The 19,181-nt window shown below is 40.2% G+C and overlaps 1 protein-coding gene across 1 annotated transcript in view; it reads left to right on the top strand.

Moving 5' to 3' along the window:
- Positions 1-18,823, top strand: part of LOC118335685 (ectonucleotide pyrophosphatase/phosphodiesterase family member 2-like) — a gene marked incomplete at its 5' end in the record, with an annotated part of 28,848 nt that extends 10,025 nt beyond the window's left edge. The window contains 18 exon segments of the mRNA XM_035672110.1: positions 289-408; positions 1,260-1,315; positions 4,049-4,114; positions 4,854-4,926; positions 5,026-5,134; positions 5,279-5,404; positions 6,083-6,114; positions 6,606-6,733; positions 9,278-9,353; positions 9,557-9,644; positions 9,748-9,917; positions 12,942-13,077; positions 13,681-13,820; positions 14,925-15,060; positions 15,746-15,823; positions 16,006-16,138; positions 16,236-16,389; positions 17,134-18,823. Coding sequence (XP_035528003.1) covers positions 289-408; positions 1,260-1,315; positions 4,049-4,114; positions 4,854-4,926; positions 5,026-5,134; positions 5,279-5,404; positions 6,083-6,114; positions 6,606-6,733; positions 9,278-9,353; positions 9,557-9,644; positions 9,748-9,917; positions 12,942-13,077; positions 13,681-13,820; positions 14,925-15,060; positions 15,746-15,823; positions 16,006-16,138; positions 16,236-16,389; positions 17,134-17,304 — 1,992 coding nt within the window.
- Positions 18,824-19,181: the final 358 nt, after the last annotated feature.

Here is a 19,181-nt window from a genome sequence, read left to right as displayed (position 1 = left end):
CTTGTGTCCAGCAGCAAAACGTTAGAAATTAACACCATTTACATCACAGATTCTGGAAGTTTTTTTATGAGGTAGAAGGACGAGACTCGGTGGCTTTTGCTTTTGCCACCTGGTTGCAAATCAAATATATTAATCAAAAATAACAGACAAATAACATCAATAAGAAGAATAACACTCTTTGGCTGCACTCTCCTAGAGACTGTCCGCCACTGGAAATGGCTTCCATTACCATTAAATGATACGAGATCTTATTGGTCTAAGAATAATTTCAGTTTCAAACCCACTCAGGGTCTCTATCCAGAGTCTCATGGTATCATTGGCAACTCCATGTATGACCCAGCGTTTGATGCCACCTTCACCCTGAGAAGCCGGGAGAAACTCAATCATCGCTGGTGGGGAGGACAGCCGGTAAATACTCCTCTTCTCCTCTCTCTGCTGAGTCTCTCTTTTTTACCATCTGTAGTTCATCAAAGCTGCGATTGTATATTTATTTGTGAGCTAATAAGGGTTTTGCTTTGACAGTGGATAACTTTTGTAGATGGCTTTAGTGTTTTCCCAATTCATCACAGATCAGAGGCCAGCAAAGGCAGGAAAAGGCTTTTCTTTTGAAGCCGACTACAGTAGGAGTTGCAGGACTCAGATCTAACAAACCAAGTCTGATAGGCTTTATCATCCATTGACCAACAACAGATGTTAATATCATGTGCTTATGACAGCTGGGTGGGATCACTTTTGGGTCTTGCAAGACCAAAGCTTTGACATTAAGTAGTCTGGAACTCTTTAGAGCTTCAGATTTTGTCAGTTTACTTAAAACATTAAGTAAAACCAACCTACTGTGTGGTTTTCTATCAGTTGGAGTTGGGCCCAAGAAAATCTGAGCCCTGAAAATGTTTTGTGCAAGCCTGAACCACGGAAGCAGGATTGGGTCGGGCACGGGCCCAGACCTGTTAAAGACCACTTAAAATAAATGAATAAATAACAAGCTAAAGTATACTACATTGTACCCAGGTGCCTGAACCCGGCGGGTTGTGTCGGGTACATTCGGATTCGGGCAGATAATCAAATTTCTAATTGGAGTAACCAAAGTGGGTCACACACCCACAAACAGTGGGATATCCTTCTCAGCATACCATAGCGTACTGTACACCATGACCTTGGTTTTCTCATTTTCTGTATGTGTCCAGGGTAATGCTCTAATAGTATCCTACTAAATTACATCAGAATGATAATATAATAAGACTGTACTGTTTCTCTCCTAGATCTGGATCACAGCGCTCAAACAGGGAGTGAAGGCTGCCACCTTCTTCTGGCCTGTGTAAGTCTACATTTCTGGCTTTCAATCACAAAATCTTTTCCTGAACACATTTGACAGCCTCGCTCCTTCAGTGCAGTTAAACGGCACTCTTCCTTTTCTTTTTAATGTTTTTGTAGTGTGTTTATTCCGTTATCAAAGATTTTGCTGCATTAATAATGTGACCATGTCAGATTTATTTCTACGGAACATTTTGTACTGGAGACAGGAGCTCCATGCCGAACACCCACACAATGCTTGTTCATTACACCCAGCAGAAACTTAAGACATCCTAAACCCTCATTTTGACAAACCATAATATTCCAGTTTTTTTTAACAGACTGCATTTTTACGGGGAGGGGTTCAGAAAAGGTGGACGGTTATGGCTTTTGCTGGAGTGAGAGTAGTTAGGTCTTCTGTCCCACAGCAGCCTCTACCTTTACCTTTGTGAGGATCAAGTAGGATTTGTCCTTTACTGTAAACACAGCCAGGGAGAGAGAGAAACAGAGAGCAGTTGTGGTAGAACAAGCTAGAGAGTGAAATAAAACATTATTTTTGGATTGTTTCACAGAGGTTACATTAAGCAGAAATAAACATGGCCACATCTGTGTACAACCCTGCCGAAGGTGCGCATTGCCAGATTTTATGTCAGTCTGCTGGGTGTAGCTCAACCCACCCTCAGTCAGACAGACACACAGTACTCTGTGACTGCTGCTACCTGTGGAGAGTGACAGCATGGACAGTTGGATTCAGAACGTTAGGCAGTGGCCTCCAGTTGCTGATGAAGGTACCTTATATGGATGGTTATCTCAGGAAAACTCATTCTGCCTTTAACAGAAAGCAGTATGTAAAATGTGTTAAAATGCAATGTAATCATGTTTATATTAGTCACAGTGTTTAAATAAAGCCCTTCCCCCGTGGTAGTCATTTTCGTACAGTCCCTTACTTCTCCTTATAATGAAATTCTTTCTGCACATGCTGCCTTGTGCAGGACGCTCAGATGTCGGCTAACATGAGCTGAGTGCCTTGCTCATGGGCATTAACAGCTGGGTGGGTGCTGTGTGTTGTCAGCCTCTCCTCGCTGTGCTACCCTTCAGCTTAAAGAGCACAGTTTCAAACTCATGACGCAGTCATTGGGTACTTCAAAATGTGTTTTCTTTGGTCTGAGCTGTTGAAGAACAGTTTCCTTTGGCATTTTTCTATTTCTCCATGTTGCCCGATAAGTGAATCAGGGACTGTAAACAAACCTTGCAGGGAGTCTGATGTAGCTTGTTTAATATTGTGAATGCACTATTTGTTTTAATGTATCTACTCTGGCACCAGGTTAAGTCCACGTTCATAAATTGCCAAAAGTGAGCCTTGTTACCTATATTGATATTGGAGGGTTTACAACCAAGAGTCATTTCTGCCAATCTGATGGCAACATCAATGTCCTCATACCTATAAAACCTTGTGTTATGGGCCTGTTTCCTGTTGGTGGTTTGGATTATGTCCTCACTACTAATTGAACTGAGCAGGTTATCTGGAACCAGGTTACCCAGACCTGATGTCACCTGAGCCCACATGACTGAAACTGAACTACAAAAGTAAACTCTCCAGAGTTTAAATAAACATGTCTAGTGTTAATGTCCCTTAAATACCACTTTCTTCTAACTGATATTTCAGACTGTAAGTTATTTGGTGGTGAAAGTCATTGGAACATGCCCGTTCATGTCCCTGCTGCTCACTAAGGCTGCTGCGCTCAACCTATAACCTGTGGAACACAAAGGAGCCCACATTTATCAGCACAGAGAAGGCTTTGATGGAGCGGGAGGCAGATCTCAGCAGAGGGATGGCGTTGGGCTGTTTTTACAGCAATTTGTGCAAATGGGCCTGTTTACACTACGCAGGGTTCTTCTTTCGACCCGGGTCGCAGCCGTACCTCTCTATAGCATCACGGGGGCCAGACTGTGGTTTACAGTGCTTTTCTTGCACTTGGCACCCACAGAGGTGTGTGAGAAAGCGGCGGGAGTGTGCATACGACAGGGAGACAGAGAGTGGAAGCCTGTGCTGACATTTCATACAACACATTTCACAGTTTAGTGTTCTGTGGGATTGGCATGGTAATGGGGACCAGGGATTGTTGCTAAATGGCTGACTGGTTGAAGGTCTATGTTGGGTTGAGCCTTCTGGGAGGTCCCCCACACTAAACCACAAGCAGAGAACAAGGGAGGACAGAAAGAAGAGAAAGAAAGAAAGGAAGGGAGAGTATATAAAATAGACAACGGGAGGTTGAAACTGTGAACACAGACAGAAAGGAGTCAAACACGGAGAGAGAAGCCTAATACAGTGTAAGCACACCTCCATGTTCCTCCGTGCTGCCCCCCACTGCCTCATACACCAAGCCCTACTCAGGGCCTCGGTCCTGGGCTTGATAGTTGACAGCTGTGGACAGCCAGCAGCTTGGTTGGTGGCCTCATCACTACACAGGCAACCTTTGACTTTCAGACACTTTAAACAGTCAGGGGGCTTTAAATGTGTTCTGTTCTACAACCACTCAGCTTTATGAGGCTCTTTGAGAGCTAAAGGAACAGTTTGGAGTTTAATGGTTCCAGAAGGCGACAGGGTACCAGAATCAGAGTCTATTACCATAACTCTGTGTTTATGTCTTTCTCACTTACAGCTATGGTTTCCTTCAAATGATAACCAGTGTCACCCTTCATTGTGTGTATGTGTGGTGTGTGTGTGTGTGTGTGTGTGTGTGTGTGTGTGTTCCAGTGCTATCCCACTCGAGAGGCGGATACTGACCATGCTGCAGTGGCTCCATCTTCCTGAGGCAGAGAGGTGAAATAAGCTTTTCCCTTTTTGTCTGCTTCAAATTGTCTTTTCTTTGTCAGCATTTGCAGCCACAGCATAGCAAGAGTGGGAAAACACAGTTGAACCAAATGCCATTAGTTGATTCCCTCTAGATATACAGTCTGCTTAAAACAATAATGTGTTATTATTAAGTGGTTAAAAAGGCATCTACCCCTTCTACCTCATTAAAAATTACAGACTCTATGAATATACAAATGTTCATTTCACAACACAAGACGTCTCCTACATCACAGTAAAGTCCATTCTCAGTGGATGTGTACTGGTGAACAATAATGTAAAAATACTAATATTTTTTTACTGTAATATACTATTACAGTGATATACTATTACAGTAAAACTCCTGCTCAAGTAAAAGTACATAAGTATTATCGGCTAAATATACTTAAAGTATCAAAATAAAAGTCCCCTGGGACATTGGATTGCTAGTAGACCTCAATGTGTAAAATGGATTTTATTTTATTGTGTATTTTAGGTGGAGCTAGTTTGAACTTTTTTACATACAGTAAGCTAGTGTAGACTAGTGCTTCCCAACCTAGGGGTCGGGCCCCTCCAAAGAGCTATAAAGATAAATCTGATGGGTAGTGAGATGATTAACAGGAGAGCGTAGAAGACAAAAAGTCTTGATGTTCTGATACAAAATGTATATATGTATTTTATTTTATGTATTTTTATTTATTTTATAAACACATCTCCAAACTTGTTTCAGGCCCTATGTGTACGCCATGCACTCTGAACAACCAGACACATATGGACACAAAATGGGGCCCATGAGCATAGAAGTGAGTACTCTCTGCATCTGTGTGTGTGTGTGTGTGTGTGTATACAGTGGGCATGTAGGTATGTAAAACACACACTCTGACTCCCTTTGTGTGTTTCAGTTGAACAACCCTCTGAGGGTGATTGACAGAATTGTTGGCCAACTGATGGATGGACTTAAACAGATGAGACTGCACCGCTGTGTCAACATCATCCTGGTGGGGGATCATGGTACAGGCACACATACACACACGCATACACTGTGGTACCACATCATCACCCTGGCACCTTTATTACACCTTACACTGGGAAGTTACATGCAAGTTACACCAGCCATTCATACACACTCCCACTCACTCTCTGTTGTGTTCTCAGGTATGGAAGAGGCTCACTGTGATCGCACTGAGTTCCTCAGTAACTACATGACCAACATTGATGACATCATCCTCATCCCCGGGTCCCTAGGCAGGATACGCTCCAGATACCCCAACAATCCTAAATGTGAGAGACTTTCATCCTCTTTTTTTCTTTCTTTCTTTCATTTTTTGTAGAGCCTGACCGATAAGGGATGTTTGAAACCAATACCGATTTTAGGTGGGAACAATTCACTGATTACAGATATGGCCGCCAATTTAGTGAAGTTCTATGTGGATACACGGTACTCAGAAGGCTGCTGAGTCAAGCAATTATCTGCATTAAACCCAAATAAAACAGTATTAAAAAAACATTGGTTGACCAGTGTATCAGTCGGACTCCAGTTTCTTTGTTTCGCTTCCTTTGAAAATGTTCTCAGACACCTGCCCTCTTATTCATACAGACTTCTCTGTATTCAGAGCTTTGGTCTGTAGACCTTCATTATCACACAGGACACAATAATTAGCAGGCAAGAACAAAAAATCTGATCTGTGTGCACAGTACCTACAGTGGCTACCGCCACACCACTACCATTGTGTGCAGTGTCTGACCAGAGCTACGATACAACTTTACCTTGTCTCTTCTTGTTCCTGTAAAATAGACATTTTGTTCATTGTGTACATTCATGTGTCCTGTCGACAGTACCATCAATTTAATTTCATTAAGTTCATTTTTCAGTGTAAACTGTTAAAATATGCAGGACAGTATCTCCTTTACGAGGCATGGTACATGCAATAGTTTTCACTGCTGTTATTCTTTTTTCAGATGACCCCAAAGCTGTTGTTGCAAATCTAACAGTAAGTATTAGGCTTGGATGAGAAATACAAGAACTTATGGAGAGTTTTGCTCCAGTAACAGTCGAGCTAGCTTCGGTCAGAACCTCTAGCTACGTAACTAACAACAGATGTAAACTAGCTAGCAAGTAAGTTAGCGTTTGGCAGCGTTAGCTTTAGAATGTTAATAGCTAGCTAATAATTGATGTACATTAGCTTTTGCCAACATTAGCTTAATATGTGAGTATACATATGTTGCTTTTAACGTTTAACCATCAATTTGATTGTCTTTTTAACATAGACAAGCCTAGCATGTGGCATGTAACATTTACCAAGGTTCTGACCAAGGCTTGCTCATCTGTTATTGGAGGACAGATAAATAGGGGCGGGGCTTAGCAAGGGGCAATTATATTGTTGTAGCACCAAAATGGAACATGCAATACCAGGTGGTAATCTGTCCCCTCTATGATTGCCCTTCTAAGATCCAAATACCAACGATTGTTTCTGTGTTCCAGTGTAAGAAAGCGGACCAACACTTCAAGCCGTACTTGAAGCAGCATCTGCCAAAGAGACTGCACTACGCCAACAACCGGCGTATTGAAGATATACACCTGCTGGTGGAGAGGAAGTGGCACGTTGCCAGGTACAGTACCACCACAACAACAGGAAGTCCAAATATGTATGGATTAAACATCCAATGTATGAAAGCTGAACTGGATATCTGTAAAAGCTGGCACACCTTGACACACATGTCAAATACAGTATAAATAAGCATAAGAAAACACTGTGAAACTTCAACCTGGCACATTCTTTTTCATGTACTGCATGTATTGTTTGTTAGCCTTTTTTCCATTATCACTGTTGTTTTGACAGTACTAAGACATAGAACATCCATCAACATGGCTCTCACATTGCAAGTACATTTACACAGCTTGGGACAACAAATCCCCCTGTACCACTCAGAAGCCAATTGATGGCCATCCTGAAAATATGAAAGATATAGAATATAGAAAGCTCCTAGCTAAGACAGGTAGTGACTCATAAGTGTAAGTTTACTGTAAACAAACCAGATGCCAATTGTCAAGTGTTCAACAGGTTAAATCCAAACCAGTTGACCAGGTGAAAGAAATAAGTTCAAATTTAGTTTGGATTTGTTGCTGCATCTGCTACCAGGACAGTGCTGTTCAGCACAGTCAGTGTTGATGTGGCATCTTCAGCCCACCCATCAGTGGAGCTTTTTACTGCACATCTTGCTTTACTTAAAAACGCATTTAATGTCATTAACACGTGAAGTGCTGAAAAGTGTCCCGAATCAACATCTTTTTCAAAAGTGCAGCTGCTGAAACATTAATGACATGCTAAAATGAACTCTGACAGTCGTTTGATGTAGAGCGCTGAAATGTCTTACTGCAGTGATTCGGTGACAAAGTAAACCATGAAGTCATCAGGACTGAAAGTGAAAACAAACCTCAGCTAACCATGCCGCACGTGTGTGTGTGTACATGTTCATGTCAGTAACAGTCCCCTTGCATGGAGCTGTCATGATGTTTTGGGGAGAGAATGTGGGAGAGCTACATTCTGTCTCTCTCTCTCTCTCTCTCTCACACACACACACACACACTCATGGCTGCAAAATGAAAGAGATCTTTGAGGTTTCTGTGCAGCTCAGATAGACAGACGGGCTAATCGTTGGCACCGGAGCTGCGAGCAGAGTGTCAGAGCGTTTACACTCACACTTACGCACACACACAGGCACATATACATTAGTAATGTCTGCGTAAATCCCAAACCAACTAACTGTTCGCACCAAATGAAACACTAAGTTTGTCTCATTTCCCCATCAGCTAGTCATTTACATTTTTAACATGCTTGTGGCTTCACCCCCTAGACACACACACACACACACACACACAACAGACACACACGCAAACACACGCAAACACACACAGACACACGCAAACACACACATTAACGTGTAACTGGAAGTAGTGTTTTAATGGACACTTAATAAAAAGTGGGTGTTTTTCAATTAGTGGACTGTGGCTTGAGTTGTGTGAAGGAGTGGTTGTCCTGGGCTGTGTGCTGAAGTGGGTGAATATTGACAACATGCTGCAGTTCAACTGTATTTCACAGCAGACTTTAAGCCATTAAAATCTGTGTGGACCCAGCAGCGTCCTGCAACAGGTCTTTATAAATAAGGGGTTAATTAATGAAGAGGTCACTTAGAAGTCAGTATATCACACTATATTGTACTAAATGTAATAGTTATTTCTAAACTTTAGATTATTATTATTATTTGGAGAGAATAAAACATGACATGTCAAAAAAAGAAGCCTATTAAGTATGTATGATTGTTTAAAAAACATAATATGGACAGAGGAAAAGGGAAAGGGGTCCCTTAAAGAAAACGGTTGGGAACCACTACCCTAGAAGATGCGATATTTTGATGGACAAACTTTCCTCCTTAATTTGATATATAGAAAAAAAACACATAATTTTGGTTACCAGGTTGGTTCAGAGATCCCATGAAGTCTAGATTGAAATTTTCTAACCATTTCTTGAAATATTGGTTTGTCATTCTCCTACTTGATTTGTGTAATCTGACCACAGTTTGGCACGGATGATGGATATGTGGCCATCTTTCAGAATTGCCAAAAGAAATGTAGATTAAACAAATTAGCTGAGCAGCAAAATAAACACTAGTATAAAACTGGCAATGTTTTAGCTTGTAACTCAGCTGTGATGAGAAACTTTCTTGGTCATCTGACACAATATTCTGAACATCCCAAACAGGTTTTGTACCTAATGATCAATGTAAGACTAAATAGCACTGATATTGAAGATGTCATTTTCATACACATCAAGATAGCCACAGCAGGTAGACACTGTACTGCACACAGCCCACTGAGTGTGGTTCTTATGCTGCTGGAAGTGTTGATTGTTTTTGCAGAAAAGAGAGTAAAGCTACTTCAGAGCCAGCAAATGAAATTGATATCAGAATATATAGTGCCTGCATCACTATAGAATCACATTATGGAAATGTATATCAAACTGATACAGATATTATTTTGAAGGGCCTGTTACATATTTGTGGAGATGCTAATGCTGACTTTAATGGTTATATATGAACCTTCTCATGCAACCAGAGCTAACCAAATACTGATATATTCATTTTATTTAATTACAGGAAGGTTCCTGAAGTGAAGAGGCACTGTGGCTTCTCTGGTGACCATGGATATGACAATAAGATCAACAGCATGCAGGTGCTCTTATTATCTACAGTGACATTAAGAAGTCATCTGGCTGTACCAACATAGACTATACCTTGATTCTATATACTATTCTGTTGGCCTGTAGGATGAGCATTATTGGAAAGTATACATCATAGTATTAGATAATTGTAACTTGTATCTGAACCAGTGATAGACTAATCATTATTTACTGTGCCATTGACTTTCATTTTCAGACTATTTTCTTGGGGTATGGACCTTCATTTAAATACAAGACCAAAGTTCCAGCCTTTGAAAACATTGAGCTTTACAATGTCATGTGTGGTAAGGCGTATTTCTGTGTGTGTTGACTAGTCACAACATAAGTGGCGTTTCATGTCCAATTATTCTTTTAGCTGACACCAAACATAATCTCTCCCACTCTCAGATCTTCTGGGTCTGAAACCAGCCCCCAATAATGGAACCCATGGCAGTCTGAACCACCTGCTGAAAGGCCCCCCCTACAGACCCACCATGCCAGAGGAGCTCTCCAGACCAACAGCCTCTGGTCTTATTCCTGCAGGAACAGATGACCTGGGCTGCAGCTGTGAAGACAAGGTCAGCCATGATGACTCAGTGGCAGACCTGGGCCCAGCTTTCTGTTGACTGCAGAAAGGGAAACTAGTTTTTAGGAGATTGGTTTGTCTGTCAGCTCACTTATGTCTACCTAATTGGCACTGGTTCTTGAACCACCATATTAGCTATGGTTCTTTCGTTCAAGATTCTTGGAACCTTGGTGCTATCTAATGAACCAGCCCACGCTTCCATCAGTTGTGAGCAGAACCATTGTAATCGGATACAATGCACAACATTCTGTAGAATATGACATGCCTACTTTGGTTCCGAAGGAAAACTTCCAGCTGGGAACCACTTTTCAGGTTCCAAACCAAATTATTTTTGAAATGCTCTGAACAGTTCAAAACTAGGTGCTTGAACCTGAATAGAGTCGGTTCCCTGTTGGTGAAGAAGGCTGAATCATCCTGGTCACCTGCCCTGGTACTCCGTGCCAACACTTGAACCATAAAAGAAGTTGAGTGAAAGTAAATTCACTGTTGTAATGATTATAATTCTAATGTCACAACAATTTGACATAATGTGAAAAGTAAAAAAAAAAGTATAATTTTTTTATACTGAAAACCTACAGATTCACACCAATGCAACTAGATGAGACAGTGTATTGTCTTCATGGCAGCGACTGTATTTCCGTTTTCAAAACTTCTTAATGTCAGAGTAGATAATAAGAGTACCTGCATGCTGTTGATCTTATTGTCATATCCATGGTCACCAGAGAAGCCACAGTGCCTCTTCACTTCAGGAACCTTCCTGTAATTAAATAAAATGAATATATCAGTATTTGGTTAGCTCTGGTTGCATGAGAAGGTTCATACTTAATCATTAAAGTCAGCATTAGTATCTCCACAAATATGTAACAGGCCCTTCAATATAATCTCCAGCATTCTAAAACTGCTTCATCTGGTTGTGAATCTTTGCTCTGAGCTGGGCTTTACTTGCATGGCAGCTAAGAAGCTACCGACAACCCCTCCTCTGTGTCCTTGCCGGTGCTTGTATGAAACATTAAACTCGGAAACAGGTCAGGTAATTGAAAAAACAGTGTATCAATTACAGATAACAGATTAGGACAGTGTATCATGAAGGCCAATTTCAATTACTAAAAAGTCTGCCTCCTTACAATAACATGGTGTAATATAAATTGCTGGCATGGAGCACTGGAGCTAATGGTGATACACTGATACTTTGGGTATCTATTATATGTTGGCATCACTTTTAGGTAAGCTCATTAACAAGCCAATCTTCAGAAATGATCATGTATTACTTTAATGTAATGATAAACATGCATGGACAACTTTTTGAGTCCATGAAACAAGGCAGTTTTGCTGTGATAAGGTGTGGTCCCTTACAGTGTATATACCGTTGACATACAGTCAATGTTGGTAAAACTGCCAGTCAGCATGTTCTCAAACAGTTTCCTGTATATCATGACCTCCAGGGTTGCACCTTATGGTACAGCTCCCTCTTCTGTAACTACAGTCAAATAAGAATTATATGACACTTAATTGATTCCCCCAGGCCAAATTAAACCCTTTCTAAGATCAACACTGTGTCGCTGGCCAGAGGCCAAACACTCTCATTCTCTTGACTGTGTTTCACCTTCAGACTATTTAACATCTCCTGAAAAGAACCACAGCTTGATATTTATGTTTGTATTTTACTTTAATGCTTATTTAACAATGCACAATACATTAACTACACCAGACATTGCTAATAGCTAATTTCCAATTTCCGTTACAAAACTGGTCTTTTGTAAGACTTTAACATTACAGATATGAGGGAGCTATAAGGAACTACCCACCTTAACAAGAAAGTCATCTCTCCATTCAGTCCAAAGATTTTGGATTGAGATGAGAAAGATGGAACATGAGAATCATTTGATTTATCTTATTGCTCATCTGATCTGTTGACTTTTTTGGCTTTTAATGTAACTAAGTAATAGAAAGACATTTTCAGTTCAAATGAGAAAGGAAAATAATTCAAATGCTCCTCATGTGGTCAAGATATTTGAGATTTCCCTGAGATTGTGTCTGTTGTACTAGCGCTTATTTCCACTTTATGGTGAGAATGTCTTGACTGGATGTCTTACAGGGATAGCATTACAGTTATTATATAGAATTGGCACAAGGAATCTTAATAATGCCAATCAAAACATTTTCATTGCAGATCCTCTCATCAGATATTTGTTATGTATAAGAAACCAGCCTGTTAATGTTTAATGCTGTGTATTTCCAACCCCATCAGTCAGAACACAAAGAGAGGAATCAGCTGTAGCACACATGATGGCAAAAAGGCAGATATATTATATGACCCCGGACCACTGTCAGCCTGCAGCTTCCCTTTGTTCCCAGCAGCATTCACTTCCCATTAAAGGATCAAACTGATGTTTTCACATGCTGGAATTAGTTGGTCTCATCTCTTGTGTAGAGCAGAGTGTGGCTGTAGTAGCTCTGGCAGATTGCCTTTAGCAGCAGCACATCCATCAGACGTCCCAAACGTGGCACAGCTTGTGACTGAAGGGCTTTTCAATACAGATGTTGTGTTTTTTTACTTCTAACTTATAAACCTGTGAATAGAATCAGCTGCATAGACCTACCATCCATGATTATTTGATCGTTTGTGAGTGTCTGTGAGTGTGTGAATGAGTCTGTTGTAAACATGTATCTCATTACCTGATTGCTTTGTTGCTTTGTCTATTCAGCTTCTTTAAAGACTGAAATAACCTTGTTGCCTCTTTGCTTTCTGCTGCAGAGCTGGAATCAATTCACCTTCAAGTCAGTCAGTTCATTTCAACACAATCTGTAGTTCATTTTCTAACGCAAAGTCTTTGCGTCGTCAACCTTCGACAACACTCTCAGTCCAGACTATTTTTTGTAATCTACTTACTGAATTGCTTGGATTGGAAGTGAGTTGGAGCCAGCCCTTGTAGTGTGTCACTTCATCTATACTGTGTTTGTGATTCCCATGTAGATCTCTGGCAAGAGATTGTTTCAATCTCCGATCTTTTTGCAGTTGCGTGTAAAAAGTAGGGGCCAGAGAGGTTTGAAAGTGACCCTTGTACGAGGCTATAACCTGGAGTCACTCTGGCTCTGTCTCTTACAGAACAAAGTGGAGGAGCTAAACCAGCGACTGAGGCAAGCTATTGATGGTCAGTCTTTCATAATGCTACTGAACATGACCTGTCTTTTATACACAATGTCATCCTTGGAGGATGAAGAAACTTAGAATTATAACACCATCCTTATGAAATTAAAATTTGCTCCCAGTACCTTTGTAAATCAGCTTTAAGAGCAATGCATACTTACTCAAGCTAAACATTCAGTCTATGTATAATGTCTGTTTAGTAGGTTTAATAGGTTTAAATCTAAAATAATATCGTATCATATATATTTTGTTTCGTGATATTGTCTCGATTCTCAAAAATCGACTTGCAGGCTATGATGTTGGATGTTATAGCAACTGTGACAAAATACAAATCTTGCTGTTGTGGTTGCATAAAAAAGTAAACTTTTTTTTATTCTACGGCAGTTACTATTTCCTAAAAAAAAAAAAAAAAATCACAATATATTGACTTGAATCCAGTATCGCAATATTTTCAACTGTAACCCCTGTATTGTGATACGTATTGTATCGCCAGATTCTAGCCAATACACAGGCATTCATTTTAATGGTAATTTGGTACATATAAACTTTACATGTTAAAGTTGTAAAATACAACTGCTGTGTCCCCCCTGTGCTCCTCCTCTCCTAGACAGCAGGAATCTGCCGCACGGTCGACCTGCTGTACTTTTCCGTACCAAATACTTCATCCTCCACCACAGTGACTACATCAGCGGCTACAGCGAGGCTCTCTCCATGCCTCTCTGGACGTCGTACACCGTCAGCAGACAGGTATCGCACATCCCTATAGACATTATTGTGAACGTTTTCTGTGCCTTAAACTGTCAGCAAAGACTCAACAAAGGTACCTCATTCAGAGGACAGCATGCCAGTTGTAAAGTTTCATTCTGTGTTGTGATTATTAGTATGAAAAACATATGAGCCAGAAACAGCCAAAAAAAACTAATATTACCTTTTGCACATTTGTATGTCCTTGTTCATGGCTAGAAGATTTTTAAAAAGACATGACTGGCGTTAAAAGCATGTATGTATATGTATTACTGACATATCCTAATAAATTAATAGCTATTGGGCACGGGGTCTCAAGGTGCAGTTAACATGTCAGTAAGCAGGGTGTCCACAGGGTCTTAAAAAGTCTAAAATCCAATCATCTGAATTTTAGACTTTACAATGTCTTTAACAAGTTATTGGAATTAATGAAGTTTCATGGGTAAAGTTGCATTTTTCAGTCTTCCTTTTTAAATGTATTTTTGGGAAAATCTGTATTGATCATGCTGCACCAATTACAAAACGAAACCAACAAGAACCAAAACCGATTTACCTTCAGATCCTCTGTACTTTAATTTGCCAGTAAAAATAGGTTTTTGAAATTTACATTGCATTTATTATGGTCTTGAAAAGGTTTTAATTTGAACCTGTTGAAACCTGCATGTCAGATACCAATCTATTAAAGGTAACATTATTCATGTTTATAAAATTTGCTATCTGATTCAGCATTCTTCTGTGATGTGTTTGGAAGATGAAAGGGTTATCAGTTAGGTTTTAAGACAAGATAATATCCTTAGAGTAGTGGGTGTGGCTAGAAGCTACGAATGCATTATATCAGGTAGTGTCTCACCTTCTCTATGTCCTCTGTGACATCTGATCATTTTACTGACTTGGTTGATCACACATCAATGTGATTGATTTTGCACTTTCTTTTTCTTCAAGCACCCCCTGCTGGCAAACGTAGAGTAGAACTTCTTCCCTTATACACCGTCTTTCTCAGCTACCATCACCTACAATCTCTCTGATCTGTTGAATAACAGAAAACCACCAATAGTTGAAACTAGATGTCGTTGACTTATGTATGTCTGTATGTGTGTGGTCCTCCAGGTAGAAGTGTCCCCTCTGCCTGAAGCCCTGTCCAACTGTGTGAGACCTGATACTAGAGTCCCTCCAGCCTACAGTCAGTCTTGTACTAACTACAGAGCAGACAGACACATTACCTACGCCTTCCTCTATCCGCCACGTAAGTAACCACCACAGCTTAAAGGTTATGTATACAAAATTCAAGTAAAATAAAACTAACTAATAACTAACTACTTTGTTAGTCTTTCCAACTATCACCAATACTGGTTTGGTTGAAAAAAAAAACTTATTTAAACAGTGAAAAATATTTGTGAGAAGGGTTGCCATGGCTACAATGTAAGCTTACAATGTAAAGCTCTTTGCTACAGACTATATAGCCTTTAAACACAATAATCTTCATTTGAAATTAAATATTTGGGGTCTTGGACTATTGATCAGACAAATTCACAATTTTGGCTCTGATGATTGTGACAGGCTTTTGTCATTATTACATTTTATTTATTTATTTATTCATTTTTTAAAGTATTTTTGGGGCTTTTATTGGGAGGAGATGACACGCAGCAAAGGGCCACAGGTCGATCCAACCCTGGGCTGCTGCAGTAAGGACTCATCCATGGTACATGGGGTGTCAGCTCTACCAGGAGAGCTATCCGGGTGCCCCATCATTATTACATTTTAGACTACATGAGCAATCAATGTACTAAGAAAAATAAAAGATGCATTAATGGATTCTAGGGTCTTTTTGTCATAGTTTTGACCATCATTTCAATCAGATGTAGTAACATGTCATACATAATTTTAATATTAATACATTTTAATCATGTTTCTTCTTTCTTTCTTGACAGAATTGTCCTCAACCATAGACAAAAAATATGATGCTGTTCTCATCACCAACACCGTTCCCATGTATCCTGCATTCAAGAGTAAGTCAACCATGATTAGAACTTTCTCCAAGGGTGCAAAAATCAAACCAAATCCATGCTGATGGATCCACTGCTACATTTCACTGCTTTTCTGTATCTGCTGTCACCTTGCAGCCCATCTTCCCTGCTTCATTCTCACTTTCCTCTCTGTTTTTGTCTTTCTTTTTGTCCCTCTCTCTTAGGAATATGGGGTTACTTCCAGAGAGCACTGGTAAAGAAATATGCCACTGAGAGAAACGGGGTGAACGTACTTATCGGACCCATATTTGACTACGACTATGATGGTGTCAGGGACTCAGCAGAAAAAATAAAAGAGTAAGAATATTCAGTGTACTTCACTGTAGCATTGCTTATAAAGACAATGTCACAAATTAAAGATAAACTTGAGTCTTCTGTTTGACCTTTCTTGCAGGTATGTAAGTGGGACGATACCCATCCCCACACACTACTTTGTGGTCCTGACCAGCTGCTTAGACTTCACACAGGCTGCAGACTCGTGCAGCGGCCCACTCAACAGCGCTGCCTTCATCCTGCCTCACAGACCCAGCAACGAAGAGACCTGCAGAGTAAGGAACATCACATCTTTCAGTGTGTCGTCACATTTGAACTATTTTACCAACAGTTTCTGCACCCCTACTAAATATGCAGGTGACTGATGGCCAGGAGATTTGATTGTAAAAGAAAATGATTTGAACCATTAAATGTACACAAGGCAAAGCCTCAAAAGATAATGGAGCAAAATGATAATGGAACTGAAAAATGTGTTTGTACATGGAACACAGGAACAGTGCAACACTTTGAGAAATTTGCTTATTAGCTTTTTTTCTGAGAGTAGGATGAGAAGATTGATATCAGTCTCATGTCTGTGTCAGGTTGCGGTTAGCCTAGCTTAGCATACAGCAGACACGAAAGGGCGGAACAGCTACAGTAGGCAGGCTCTCTTTAAGTGAAAAAATATACCTACAAACACCTCTGTCTTTTTTACATACTGTATCTTGATTTTAGTTATGTGTTGAAACTTTTTCTTGACAATCAACAGTTTATGCATCAGCCCAGCACTTCTGTGCAGCATCTTCATCTCAGGGTTGGCAGATACAATCAGTGAGCACAGGTTTTGGTACATGTTTCTGTACAGGACAGAAAAACCTGGTAACCTCACTGCGAAACACCTCTGTGATGTTACACATGGTCACTGTGTATATCAGCCGGGATGTTCACCAAGAAGGAGTTCCAGTGTGTAATTCCCCTTAAACTACAAATTGTTGTTTGCTAATGCTAATGCTCCTGTGTTCCTCACTGCCTCCCTGCAGAGCTCAGAGGAGGAGTCTCGCTGGGTGGAGGACCTGATGAAGATGCACACAGCTCGGGTCAGAGACGTGGAGATCCTGACAGGCTTGGACCTGTACCGGAGAACCACCCGGAGCTACGCCGAAATCCTCTCGCTCAAGACCTACATGCACACCTACGAAAGTGAGATCTGATCCCTGCTGTCCCTGTTAACATTGTGTTACTGACCTTTTTCAACCGTGGATATATGTGGTACAAGGAAGAGATGCGATCATCTCTATTACACTGACTTACACCAGCTTTAGCTCTGGCTGGATGCTCTGCAGCATCCATGTTGTGGCCCTTTGGTTTCATCTCATTCATTTCATGCATCTGTTGAGATACTGCTTTGACACCACTGAGCTAGTAGCTGTGGTACTGTCCACTTATTCTGTTGAGCAGTAGGAACAGTTCCTCTGCTCTGTGTTACTGTTTCGTGGTCGGCACGCAAAGAAACCTCCAGATCAAGAACAACAGGACCTACATACAGTATTATTTTGCCATTTTAAATACAGTGCTTCATTTGTCTCATTTTAATATGCAGTTGTCATAAGCAAAAAACTGAATCTATACCAGTAATTTTGTATCATAATGTGTAAATATCGGACACCATTAACTGTCATCTACCATCTCAGATTTCTCATCTTTCCTTTGAATTATCTCATTACTTAGCAAAAAAGTCTTCTCTCAGCAGTATGGCCAGATCAACCTGTAAGGGGGCCTCGGGGCAAGCCTTTGCTAATAGACCCCCATTAATACACCACCCTACCTTTAACCGTGTCCTCTGTATTTTACCTGTATTTACTCTGCGCCTCCAAGTCCCTGTTGAGTTCAGTGGAGCAGTAATCCTATGCTGGAATATTATCTGGCTCCAGATTTTATATCTTGAGGTATCTGATCATGGTTTTTGATCATGATTTTTATTAAACTGACATTTTAAGTATATTTTGATGAAGACATCTCAAGACAGAGCTTTAAGAGGAAATAATGACTGATTTGACCACTTACAATACAATTACTTACATTTGGGTACTTACTGATACTACTAATATGTACTTCATAAGACCATTACAGTCTGACAGTGTCTTTTAGTGGTGCACATTTCTGACAAATCAGCTGTTCAACATTTGCTGGCAGTATTACACATTACACATCTTGATAACCAAGAAGTGAGTTGTTTTTTGTATAGCAGCCTACATAAAAACTAGATTTTCTAGAAAAAAATATCCCATATGTAAAAAATGAAATCTTGAATTGCACTACAAAACTGTCCATAGTGTCCCACACAAAACCATCACTTCAGTGTTAAGACTGGTTTGTTAAAGCAGTGCAGTGAAGGCATATTTTGCTCAGTTTCCTACACGATATTGAACCCACTCAGTTTACACATTACACTATGCTTGCACTGAACAGCTGCTCTGTGTTCAGTGATGAAGATGAAATTTCCTTTATTATCTTCAATGAAATGATAATGCAATGTTGTTGTTGTTTGCGTGTGTACAGTGTATGTATGTTGAATTCTAGATATGTTCTGTTTGTGTTTGACTCTGTGTGTGTTGTGATGTTGACTTTTTGTTCTGTGCACAATTACAGTAATGTCAATGATGATTTGTTAATGTTTTCCTTAAAACATTCACCACCTGTGAGACTGACCTATTTATGCTTTATGTACATTTCATCACAATAAACAAGTGTTTTTACTAAATAAAGTGCGGTGCATATTATTGGTCTGTAGAGACTAGAGGATATGGGCAGCAACTTGCAATGCTGGATGATGAATGGAAGTTAACATTAAAAACACTAGTTACAATACATAACAGCTTCATATTCTTCCACATACCACCGACATAATGATAAAATCTGTCCCACTACCTAGTACTGCCACCATGTGGACACTCCTAGAACCTGTTGCCAAAGTAAAGAGTAAGAAATAAATTGGGCCCAGGCAGTTTCACTGAATAAGACAGGTAAAAGTGCTTTATCTGGATAAGATAAGATAAGATATTCCTTTAGTTATCCCCCTTAGGAGAAA

Source organism: Morone saxatilis, unplaced genomic scaffold (assembly GCF_004916995.1).
Source record: "Morone saxatilis isolate NCDOM2014 unplaced genomic scaffold, NCSU_SB_2.0 Contig24, whole genome shotgun sequence".
Lineage (NCBI taxonomy): Eukaryota > Metazoa > Chordata > Actinopteri > Moronidae > Morone > Morone saxatilis.
This window is presented reverse-complemented; position numbering and strand designations above follow the sequence as displayed.